General features: G+C 40.9%; 1 protein-coding gene across 2 annotated transcripts in view; it reads right to left on the reverse strand.

The window, feature by feature from the left end:
* prkcbb (protein kinase C, beta b) overlaps positions 1-8,894 on the reverse strand; it is a 101,316-nt gene extending 92,422 nt beyond the window's left edge. For both annotated transcript variants that reach the window (XM_030735731.1, XM_030735730.1), the window contains exons 1-2: positions 8,533-8,894; positions 7,154-7,185 (exon numbers count right to left, since the gene is read on the reverse strand). In XM_030735731.1, coding sequence (XP_030591591.1) covers positions 7,154-7,185; positions 8,533-8,711 — 211 coding nt within the window. In that variant the 5' untranslated portion in view covers positions 8,712-8,894. The remainder of the gene's footprint in view (positions 1-7,153; positions 7,186-8,532) is intronic.
* Positions 8,895-13,209: the final 4,315 nt, after the last annotated feature.

Here is a 13,209-nt window from a genome sequence, read left to right on the forward strand (position 1 = left end):
ACACCATTTTATCTTCCCTCTCTCTCGCCTCTTTTCTACCTCTTCTTCCCTGTCCATTATCTTCTCTGCCTGGCAAAAAATATCTCCCACCACCTATCTGCTAGAGTGTCATTCCAGCATACCTTTTTCTCTCATTTTCAGCCATTTGCGCTGGTTTAATTTATTCTGCTTTTAAGAATAGATTTAGTGTGCAGAAGCAGACCATTTTAGTTCTGTGCAGGTCTCCGGATCCAGAACAAATTCTTTTAAATCAAACACACAAAAATGGCCCTCACTTTGTCTTAATGAGATCATCGGCAGCAGCAAGTTAGTGTGCACATCCAGATGTCACACTACAAACTGATTACGTACGGGATGCTAAATAGAAAGCTAGATTCAATAAATTATGCAGAACTTGGTGTGCATCATTTATCCTTCCTCCATCCTTATAAATTCCCTTTTTTAGCTTACTTCCATGTATGTACCTTGAGCATGGTACATTCTTGATAGCTTTCATTACTGGATACTACAAAACTGCAGGATAAGTATTCCTGCACTTGAGATCAGCTACTCTGAAAAAAAATTTACAATCCTCCTCTCCCTCCTACGCCTTCCCACTCACTGTCTCCCCCTTTCTGACTCCATCTCTTCCCTCTATGAATTCCACCCCCACTTCTTCATTATGTCTTTCTTTGCTTCTGCTTCCACCCCTCTCATCTCATCATGCTTCGTTTCCATCCTTTTAGGCGTCTTTTCTGCTCTCCATCTAATTCTCCATCTCTCCCTCCTTATTCCCCTAGTTGCAATGTTTACCACACTTCCTGCCACTCACTGTCCCCTCCATGCCTCTCAAGCTCTTTAAAGGGATAATTTGTCCATTAAGTCTGTGAGGAGACAGTGGAGGACACTCAACAGCCTGTTACAAACTGAAACCCTACTCATTATTAACATGCTCATTTAGGAACACGTGTAGACACACACAGGCAAAACCCAATCACGTGGAAGCATTAGCGAGGGCACAGTTTTGCACAAGCAGCCATTAAGGAAATAAGTGCTCACCAGCTTATTAAATGGAACACGAGGCACGTGCATGCACACACACTCCCAACTCAAAGAAGTATGAAATATGCTCAAAAATCACACACACACACACACACACACACACACACACACACACACACACACACACACACACACACACACACACACACACACACACACACACACTTCTTGGAAATACCACATTGCATAATACAAGCTGCTACTGCCCTTTGAGTCCCACAGTCTTTCTTGTGTATGGAAAACAAAACGGCAGAATCCCACTGAGGCATTACAGTTTACTGTTTACAGCAGAAACAATACTGAGGTAGTCGGCTGCTCCAACCTGCAATTCTCGATACAAAGGTGCAAAAAATGCAAAACAGAGTGAGCCTCTCTACTCACATTTGCAGTAATAATATCTGCAGTTCCAACAGATGGGTTTGCCTTAACTTTTTATTCTTTATTACCAGCAGTGAAAAACAAAAGAAACAAACAAAAACTGGTCACAGCACACAGAGACGTTCATGCCACATGGTTTTAGTGGTATTTACTGCCACACATTTATCTGTCTTTGTCTAACATGGAATCAGCTTGTGTCCATTGCTGCGCATTTGTAAAAACTAGACCTAGAGTAATTAGTAGGATAATCAATTTGTCAGCTGACATAAAGTTAATTAAACTAACTTTTAAATCAATTTACATGACACTACTTTCATGATAACAAACTCGAGATCTCTGGGGTTGGACTGCTGTTGGACAAAACGTGGAGTTTGATGCTGATTCAATTTTAATTCAGGCTGTGGGGAATTCTGATGGATATTTTTTGACATTTCCTGAGATTTTAGCTGAATACAGCTACAAGCAGCGAGGAGGGGCCAGGCAGTTGAAAAGGGTGCATCACCAACTTGATCTGATTATGTTAAACGTTTGGCTGAAAGCCCCAATTAAATAAAAGGTGGACATAGATACAGCCATTTGGTTTCTGAATTTTCACTATGAATCCTTCAGTCTGGCAGGTTGGCGATCACCTTCTTGTTTTTTGGCCTGACAAGCAAGAGGTGGCTGTCACTGAACTCATGCGGCAGCGGCTTGTCAGTCACAAGGTAATCCTTCCCTAAAGCAAAACCTACTTTATTGAGCCATTTCATTCTGAGGGGGATATGTGATTTACAAGGGGAACATTATGCTGTGTTAAATAAGATTAACAACAGGTGGTTTATGTCATACACACATAAGGATAGTGTGTACAAAGGTAATAAATTAGGTGAAAATGTAAGATTATTTTCCTATAGATGTACATACAATCAGACTTCTTTTGGCAACTGGATGAGTCGCCCTCTGTTGGCCATTACAAAGAATGCAAGTTTAAGGGACGTTTGCATTGGATTCACTTTTCAGATAAAGAGTCCTGGACTATGAAGCAGGACTTTGGCTAAATGAGATACCTTGCAATTTAATGAAGGGTTTTCAGGGCAGTACACATCCCGGGTGCACCCCCATGATAACTTAAGCTTTGACTGTACTTTGTTGCGGACATAGACAGCTGGAGACTCAAAGGGCTGAGTAGTCATTCCTGTTTTGTTAAAGTTAAAGCCTGGTGAAAATGTGTAGTTGGTGCATTGTGGACAGTCACAAAAAGCAGGCAGGACACTCACGCTCACCATCTGATGATGAAATTTATGTCACTCAGACGTGAGCTGACCCTGAGCTTTATACTGCAGCTCTAACCTGATTACCATCCAAGTACATTCCAGGTAAGAGATCAGCATATCATCACCCTCTTAAATAAAGGCTTAAATCATTTTTTAACAAAAAATATGCCTAAATCATCATATTTTCTATATTGGTTCAGTTTTTTGTCTTTCTTTCTGCCCCCCCCCCCCCCCCCCCCCCCCCCCCCCCCACACACACACACACACACACACACACACACACACAAAAAGAAAAGAAAAGAAAAGACTTAGGCCATTATTTTCACAGGGTGACAACATCCAAAACTACCAACTACTGACTAACTAGTTCTATGGAAAATGCCAAAGCCATTTGATTCTTATATACTTATCCTAAAAAAGGGAAAACAAAAACCTTGCACTTCTTGACCTTTCATAAAATTTACAAGTCTTCTTCTCTAATTCTCTTTTTTTTAAATGTTTTCTTTGCTTATCCTATAGCTATATATACAGCTCTTTTCCCATCACACAACTGATGGGTTGGCTCAGCAATAGTGTTGCGTTTAGAGTGGATGAGATGTTTAACCTCTTCAGATTTTTTGATTTTATAATCTGCTCTTCTTTGTAAAATATGCTGCTCTGCTGTTAACAGACCTGCCCATTTTATTGATGGGCCTTATCATGTAAACATCAACTGTTTTATGTGTTTCCTGTAGTTAATATGGGAAACTCTGGAAGCTGATAACTACTTGTGTGTGATGACCACTCGTGGGCTTGCCAGTGTTAGGGTGACTGAAACCAGATAATGAAAAGATATCCTGGATATGCTGCTTCGTCGTACAGGCTCCCGGAGGCTATGAATATCTTATATCCAGTGATTGCAGTGCCTTCCAGTGGTGATAACTATAGTCAATGCATTTACTCAGTGTTACAGGGGATTCATCCTTCTGTGTTAAATCTACATTATAGGTATATCACAGCTGCAAGCCCTCTGAAATCCTACCTGGGGATTTTTCCTTTAGCTGATATTCTACACCATAGCTACATCGTAACCGCAAACCCCTCTGAAACCCTACGATGTAACCTATGGCATATTCTGATGTACACGTCCCTAGAAATGTAACTACATGTAGTACTGATGCAACTATTGTGATTGGCCTGTTCAGTACCATTGATTCTTCCAGTGTGTTTCTGGGTAGGTTTTCAGTTTATCAGTGAGAGAATAACAATCATCATCTCAATATAAGGAACAATAATCATAGCATCAATATAAGGAATCACAAATATCTGCAAATGCCTGCTGAAACTATCAGGATGGACATGAGGGAACGTACAAAAAAGTGGACAAATATACTTGCCGCCGAAAAACAAACAAATAAAAAATAAATGACCACAACAAAGACACAACAAAGCATTTTATTTGTTTCCATCAGCTGGCACCACATATAAAACACTGGGACACAGCCACAAGGTAATTAACACACAACGCACCACACACAAGCATGAATTCTGACAATGGTGTCCTGTTGTAGGCGCCACGAAAATTCACCGCAGAACTCTAAATCAGCCGTCCCACTGATTGAAAACAAACATGTCATAGCTATAATCATAGCCAAGGACAGCTGAGATCGCACTGAAACTGAGCTCACAGCCATCACCAGTGTAGTAAAATACGTGGTACTGTTTCACGATGCAGCCCAGAGTAAAATAAAACACGTTACTGAGAGGGAACGCAAGGGAAGTAACTCAAATCGTACTGCACATTATTCAAATGTAGTTCTCAAAAAAGAAACAAAAAAAAATGAGTCGAGATATTTTTAGGTGGCTTCTGACAGCATGTTCATTCATGTAGACAACATGTAGACAGAAAAACATTAAATGCCTAAAAGCACTTGAAGCTATCTTTGATACGCATCACATCAGCTAACTGTCAGGAAATTTAAACGTCTATCTGATCATATAAGAAGCAGAAGCTACATCACATCCTTTGTGATCATAAATGCTACCGCAGTGCTACCACAAACTGCTGCTGGTTAGCTTTGTTGTTCTTTAAAACCAGCTACAGGCTGATTATCATCTTGACATTTGCTTTGCAGCTCATCAGGCTAACAACGGCAATAAATAAGTATTTAATATAGTATCTCTAAACCCTCTATATCATTTAGAGATAAATGGTCAGGTATGGTCAAAGGTCAGACAGTCTATGAGACTAGAATCATGAGGCAAGAAAGAAGTGATCAATGGAGTTGTGTGAGGAGAAATAAAAATCAGTCAAACATGAAAATGAAGACAGGATATGTTTGAGGCTTTCACGAATACCATCAATTCATATACACCATGCCCACTCAGCTCTCACAAGATATGGAAGAGCTTCATGCATACAGATAATGATTGATCAGCGATCGATCCTTGAAAGGCATGCCTGCCATAAATACCATTTCTCTCTTTACCGTAACATCCAGAACGCTTTCTTTAGTAAACTCTCTTTAAAAAATCTCTCTAAAAAAATCTGCAAGGCACTCTGAATGGCGTATTTGGCTGACTTCACATGAACTCCCTCCATTTGATTCTCCAAAAACTGTGTGTACGTGTCTGTCAAAGAACCACAACCACACAAAGCCAAGAGGCAACTTAAACCCTGATCTCTTAACTCGCTGCCAGTGTGTGGATGTCTTTGTGTGCATGTATACGTGCGCGTGACCTTGCAAAGGAATTCCCTTTCTCCCTGAGCTCTAAGGAAGTGATACCCTGTTCCAGACGGACAAATGGGTCAGAGAGCAACTCAGGACACACAAAACATCCACACACTTGACAGAAGGAAAGTGCAAACTGTGGTTGTGAGTGAGCTCTAAGTCACTCCCTCACAACCACACATGTCAAACACACACCCATGTTATTTTGTGCATCAATATGAATGTAAAAATCATTCATCTTTTCCTTTTAATCATCCATGTATCCACTAATCTTCTCCAAGCTGTGGTACTAGAATATATAGGTGCTTCCAACACACACCTTCCACACACTCCTTCGTCTCCAGAGGCATTCAGGAGCCCCTACAGTGCAACATTTCTTCCAAGAATATTATCGACCCATTACACATACACATGGGACAATTACCAGATAACCTGCTGCTATGTTAAAGCACACCTCTTCCATCCCACAGCATATAGAGGGCTGCGTCTGAATGTTTCACTGTTGCTAGGAGACGTGAAAATCCTTGAGCATCCAGTTGGCAGTTAATACAGTGGAAAAAAACACAGACTTCAAACAAATTGAAAAATATAAATGCCAAAAGCACCTCCACATTTTTGTCACATTCCTCTGGTAGCTTATATCGTTTCCTGTGGCAAAGGCTGCAAAGCGGATACCGAATCTGTCCGCCGTACAGTAGGTGATGGACAAAGTGCAGAAGAAAGATAAATTGTCAGGGGTGAAAAGCAAATAAGTACCCTTATTTTGCATATAATTCAAATGTCAACCTCAACATAGAAAGTCAGAAATAAGGCTAATGCGTTACTCCCTTGCTTTTAGGAGACCGAGTTTTTTCAGTCTGATACGTCAAATGACACCAAACTACATACTTTTTCTGATACAGACACAAAATAAAATGTGACAAAAGAATTGCCTTTCTGATGTGACTTTGCAGGCATAATAAGCAGAATGTATTTCCTGAGTCTTGAACACCTTCCTGCTGTCTATAACTGTACATGCACAATGTTTCATTTCATGAATTTATCAGACAAGTCCTGCTTCCACTTCCACATGTTCAGCTTCTATTCCACTATGCTCTTACCCATATGCTCTTTCCTCACTAATATTAAAAAGCAGAAACATAGTATCAGGTTAATTGATTTAAAAGATAAGCCAAGTCTACAGCTTTATTTACACAACATATTGGACATTTTCAACAAAGATCCTGTTCATCAGCTTTCATTTTTACTCCTGGAGATTCAAGGTGTTATTCTTCATTCTCATTAAATCTAAACATACTAGGACTTTAGACCGCTGTGCTTTGGATTAATTGTACAGCAGGGAGACTGACTGGCCTGTTGAGCTACTTTTTAGCTGACGAATGAGCTTTGGAAATGGTACAATAATGTGATAAACTGCACCATATTAATAACAACACCAAATACACAGCGAAAGACTGTTGTTTAATTCACATTTTCAGTGGATGTTTCCCTGTCAAACAAGAGCTTGGAATATTCTCATATTCTGGGAAAGAAGAAATGAAAACTGGAGAAAAGGATGCATGTAAAGAAAGCTGGTAAGACAAGAGAGACGGAAATAAGGAGAAGGTCAGTGCAAAGTTGAAGAGAAGTACGCAAGGGACAACAAAATTTTCATTCATGGGGGCTTGCTGCCAAATAATGTGTGTGTGTGTGTGTGTGTGTGTGTGTGTGTGTGTGTGTGTGTGTGTGTGTGTGTGTGTGTGTGTGTGTGTGTGAATTTAATTGTCCTACCTTGACACTGAAATCCTTGCTTGCCAAAACCCCTGTGAAGAGAACACAGAACAAGTTATAAAGCGTGCGCGCGCACACACGTACGCGTGCGCACACACAGAAAAACGTTTTTTAAAAAAACTGGAATCTACTATGAAACCCTATCGCTTAACCCTAAGACATTTACATGGAGGCAAACGTTTAAAACGGTGTGCCATTTCCTTCCAAAATAGCACACACACACACACACGCACGGCAGTGAGGTATGCAAGCAGAGAGGTTATTTGATTATTGTACGAACAGTTTACTGGGCAGGTACTGAGGTCGCACGCTGACAATGACACATGCTGTTCTGCTGGGAGGGGCTGCAAATGCCCCTGGGCATAATGGTCAGCCACACCTAGTCAGTGGTATGGGAAATGCTGGGATTCCCGCAGGGACATACACACACTGCCCAGCTGATTGTGACTACAAATAGATTATCTCTCAGGGCGTGAAATCAGTGCTCTCATTGTTCTTTTTCATTATGCTTATTGACCTAGATAGATAGATAGATAGATAGATAGATAGATAGATAGATAGATAGATAGATAGTTCAGTTATTGACAAATTTAAAAAGCTTGACGCAGGACTTAAATAACATCCGTTTAGGGAATAGCGCAGATACTAAACGGGATAAATTAGGCCAAACTAGAGCTCAAAATTCCTTTAATAGCCCCGGAGTAAACCCTGGTGGGCTGCAGGGTGACATGTCTGCACAGGTGACTGAGAGAAGAAGCTGCAGGAGGAAGAGAAGGAGCAGGAGGCGGCGGAAGGCTGGAGTTGTGTCAGCGGCAAGACTTTCTTGTTACCACTCAGGTTATCCTTGCTGGCAGCACTTCATTGCTTCGCACTGCTTTTTTTTCTCCTGCCTTATTTTCTCAGCCTTTCTCAGTTCCTCTGCCTACTTAATAGCACCAAAGAGTGGTCTGCAGCTATTCCTTTTTTAAACTTTGTGCTACCCACATATTTTTCTAGCTTCCTCTCTGCCCTATCTTACACATATAGTATCAACAAGTATAAATATAAGACGGAAATCGGTCTTTATTTGGGAAAACTAAATCCAGAGCAGTCTTCCTCCCACTTTTTAAATTTTGTTTTTGTAACATAATGATATAAAATGCTGGAATCTATTGGTTTTTTTTTCTTTAACATATCACCAATCCTCTCAACTTGTTTCCTTTTACCCCATCTTTTTGTCCACTCACTTACCGTAGCCCTGATTTTTTTTTTAAGTGTTATCTTTGCAACAGAACACACATGTACCTTCTTCATTAACAACACCAACACGAGCAGTGACTTAAGTGAAATACATTTTTTGGGGGAAAAACCCTGCGTCCATCCCCGTGCCCGCTCCTCACCAGATGAAGTCGGTGCAGTGGCTGCAGAAGGTGGGCTGCTTGAAGAAGCGCGCGATGAATTTGTGGTCCTTCACCTCGTGGACGTTCTTCTGCCGGAGAGCTCCCTGGCGCGCGAAGCCACGCATGGGCTGGCGGGGTCCGTCCTCCCCATCACTGTTGGCCGCCGCCGAGTCTGCCATTCTCCGAGTGTTTGAGCAGCTGCCTTTCTTTAAACTGAACTACCTAAGTTGCCGGTGCTCGAAACAGACGCTTTCTGGAGCAGCAAAAGTCTTTCCTCGTGTGTTTCCCCCCCCCCCGAGAAGAGGTGTTGTTGACGGTACTGGGATCAGCTAACGGATAGTTTTCGGTAGTTTTTTTTTTTTTTCTCTCTCTAAATAAGTTGTTTTGTCCTCCGGTTGAGTAGACGGCTGCTGCTGCTGCACTGCCTTCCCTCTGCTTCCTCCTTTTCTTCTGAGCGCTCTGACAGCAACTGAAAGAGAGAGAGAGAGAGAGAGAGGAACGTCAGCTATTAATATATCTCATTTGCTCTTGCACCTCCTATAGAAGCAAAGCACTTTACATAGTCTAAAATATAAAAGGTTTCCAAGTGAAAATTAGTGAGTGTGGGATAAGCGGATAGGTCCTCTGACCTAGTTGTAATTTCATACTGTGATATCGATTGTCATTTCCTAGAATAAAACAAGTAAAACACTGTTAATAGTTTAGCACAAATAACAAGACAAACAAAATGAAAACACCTACTAGCCTGACTTCACTGTGTCTCATCAAAAATGGGACTTTTCAAAGTTTTTCAAATTTATCCAGCAATGGCCACATGTAGCCTACAATAACACTGCTGCTATTTTTCCCTGGAGTCCAGTAAGAAATCCTTTGTTGACTGTGTTGCTAATGTCAAACTTTAGCAAAACAGGATAGGAAAATTAAGTTAAAACAATGTATTCCTGATAACTAATATTTTCCACAATGGGGCAGTGTGATAAAAACCTCTGATGAATGATATATTTACACTCACCAGACATTTCATTAGTTACACCTTGCTACTGTAGTATCAGGTTGGACCCCCTTTATGCCTTCAGAACTGTCTTAATTCTTCTTGGCATCACCTCAGTATCTTGAGTCAGCAAGGTGTTGGAAACATTCCTCTGAGATTTTGGTCCATATCGACATGATCACATCACACAGTTGCTGCGCACCCATGATTTGAATCCCCTGTTGCACCACATTCTAAAGGTGCTCTATTGGGCTGAGATCTGGTGACTCTGAACTGAACTCACTGTCATGTTGAAGAAACCAGTCTGAGATGATCTGAGCTTTGTGACACGGCGTGTTATTCTGCTGGAAGCAGTCATCAGAAGATGGGTACACCGTGGTCATAAAGGGATGGGGCTCAAAGTGTGCCAAGAAAATATCCCTTACACCATTACAGAACCAGCAGCCTGGACCGCTGAAACATGGCAGGATGGATCTGTGCTTTCATGTTGTTTCTGACCCTATCATCTGAATGTTGCTGCAGAAATCATGAGTCATAAGACCAGACAACTTTTTTCCAGTCCATTTTGCCATGTTTGGACTTCAGTAGGTTGTGCTGACCATGTCTACATGCCTAAGTACATTGAGTTGCTGCCACATGATGGGCTGGTTATTTGCATTAACAAGCAGTTGAGCATGTATACCCAATAAAATGGAGGGTAAATGTACGTATCTTATGGAAGTGAACGTCAACTCTGTCAAAAATGAGATAATGATATTTACGGAATCCTTTCGACAAGTACTATACACCAATCAATCGTGTTGATAACCCATTAAATACCCATCTTTGACTAGTCTGAATTATCAAAAGCCTCAAAACACCACTTCCCATTGCCCGCAAAAGCCTCCATGTCCCTGGAACCAATCAGAATACAAGATCAGCCCACGTGACTTCAAGTATTTTCAGCACTGTGTTGCACTGCTTTTGTTGGTGGTGATCACATTGTCAACACAACTGAAGGTGAGTCTAGTCTTGTTTTGTGTTGAACTTGTCTAACTAAAGGAAGTAAAAGTCGTAACAAGATTTCCATTGGTGAACCAGCAGAAGGATCCGTGTGCTCCGAGCGCACTTTATCATAGTCTAATATTTGGGCCTTTTGCCTTCATTCACACTGGGCAGAGGACGGACTGAAGATTTAGCTGGTTTTGCCACAAAACAAAACATTATTGTTAAAAAAGTAGGTAAATTACTATAGTTACATTTTTTTAAAAAAAAAAAAAGCACCTCACCTCACTTGTGAAATGAAATTCATGAACTTTTCCATAAGATCCAGATTAAAAAAAAAAAAAAAATGCTCTTTTAAAAGAAAAGTGTCCAGGCAGATTCAGAGGGTTTTGCATCTGAACTCTTCATGTTTCTATATTCATTAAAAAAAAAAAAAACAAGCAACAAAAACACCTTCTGACAAGTAGATTGTGCATAGATAAACTCATTGCTCTCATTTAACATTTTATTGTTTCCCGTGCTCATATCTACAAGAACTGTGCACAATTGCGGTGTTTGTATAAGAACCGTCAACATAACAGAGCAGAACATGTAAGTGCAAGACTTTCACATCACATTTAACCTCAAGTTGTATTTGCTGCAGGTTATGCAAGTACCGCATGTGGAAAACCAGGAAAAAAATGTCATTTCCATCACCAATATCACACAGAGACATCAGTAAACACAAAGAACGATTCTAAATATTTGAAACTGAAGTGTTCGTTTCCAAAAGGAGATCTCAGCATTTGGGGAAGAAAGAAAAAAACACAGACTCTCTTCTCCTAGAGTCTGAGTTCTGGCATTGAAACCAAGCACAGTTGTTGAGTTGTGACTCATCTTAAGACTTTTGCTTTCAAAGGGATTTTGAAGGATCATCATCTGCGACTGTTGGATGAATTTCATGCCACAAAGTTTTCCACGATACATTCAAGGTATTTTTGGAATGAAACCCATCAATTATGTGACTTTCTGTTTCATTTCACCATCCAATGTGATGCTTCATAGAAAGAAGCAAGAAACTGTAAACCACCTGCATTGCTGCAACTGTAGAGGGATGAATATGGGAAGCAGGACATCAGCATGGTCAATTTTTTATATATTCTACATTTACATACAGCACACAAATCAAAGAAATATGCATAAACATGAGATATAGTAGTAGGATCAACCTTAAGGCCACAGAATCTGAATTCAGGACAGGGATCCACCCCAAACAGTTCATGCATGTCTGCATGCATGCTTCACTAGCCCCTTACTCTAACACCTACTCTAACAAGTGCCTCACCCCAGCCCATATTACACCCAAAGAACTGTCCAAAAGGTTCCACATTTTCTAAAACATCTTTGCTCTGATGGTCTAAAACTCAAATTAGTCCTCACTAAGATAGGTAGACAACACACACACACAGACACACACAGAGACACACACAAACACAGACACACAGACACACACACACACACACACGCACACAGTCAGCTGGCTAAAATGACCTAGATGTGATTGATTTAGCTGTAGGACAGATAACAGTATGTTCAGTCCATTCAGGTCTCCTCATTTGGAAGATTGCTGTAGATTTAGCTGCCAGCTGAAATTAAGTTTTTCTTTTTATAACCTTTCTGCCTCCTGCTACCGGGCTTTCACAGTCATACAACCTTTGCCGTTAGAAGCACACCTACTTGCATTTTTACATAACTGTCCACCTCAACAGCTGGCAGACTGTAAAATAATGACAGCTTCATTTGCTATGATGCCAGGCATCAGATGACATGAGCATAACCTGTGAGTAGGTCTAACTGAATCAGTCTATTGTACTGCATGCATGCACTGTAAGTGACTCACTTTACAGGTAAGTCATCGGCCTCTTTCAGTTTCATAAATGCAGGATCTTTTCCTGGGGGCTTCTGAGCTAGAAAGAGCATACAGGCAAGTCTGAAATCGGCCTAAATGGCCGATATTTAACAATATACTGCATATTTTTCTCTTTAAAGAGCAGGGTTTTTTTATAGCTGCTACTGAATTTCTGTTCACTAAAGCCCCATTCACACTGACCTAGAGACCAGTCAGTGAACCCCTGGCAACCACCAGTGGCTAGAGAAAAATGTGTATTCCCGAACGGTTGGCTAAAACCTCTTTGTGATTGTTCTGGTCACTAGCAGATTGCCGCGGTTGCCAGTAGTTTGCATGGAAGACACCAACTTTTTTGCAAACACTTGATAACTACTAGCCGAGCGGTAGTAAAACTTTAAAAAGTGTGATGCAAGCCAGAAATGGACAAAGTTCACCTTCAAAGTAAAATTTGCACCATGCTGCCTGCAGTTCTGAGTCACAACTTTTATTTTGAAGGAGAACATTCACCATTTCTGATGAGTCAGCATCTTCTGTGCAAACTGCAGCAATCTGCTTGTGAACAAGGCGATCATAAGGAGGTTTTTGACAGATAGGGAATGCACATTTTTCCCTCATGACCCGTGGTTGTATCACATCCATTATGGCAGTCAACTCTTTAGCAAGACCCAAGAAATCTCCATAGCCTGCATGATGGCATGTTAACACACACTTTAATAACTAGTAAAAACAAAATACAATTGAGGCTAATGGGAACATACGGAACCCCTAAAGGTCAGAGAATTTTTAACTTGTCAGGCTGTGCTGCTTGTATGCC

Source organism: Archocentrus centrarchus, chromosome 8 (assembly GCF_007364275.1).
Source record: "Archocentrus centrarchus isolate MPI-CPG fArcCen1 chromosome 8, fArcCen1, whole genome shotgun sequence".
NCBI lineage: Eukaryota > Metazoa > Chordata > Actinopteri > Cichliformes > Cichlidae > Archocentrus > Archocentrus centrarchus.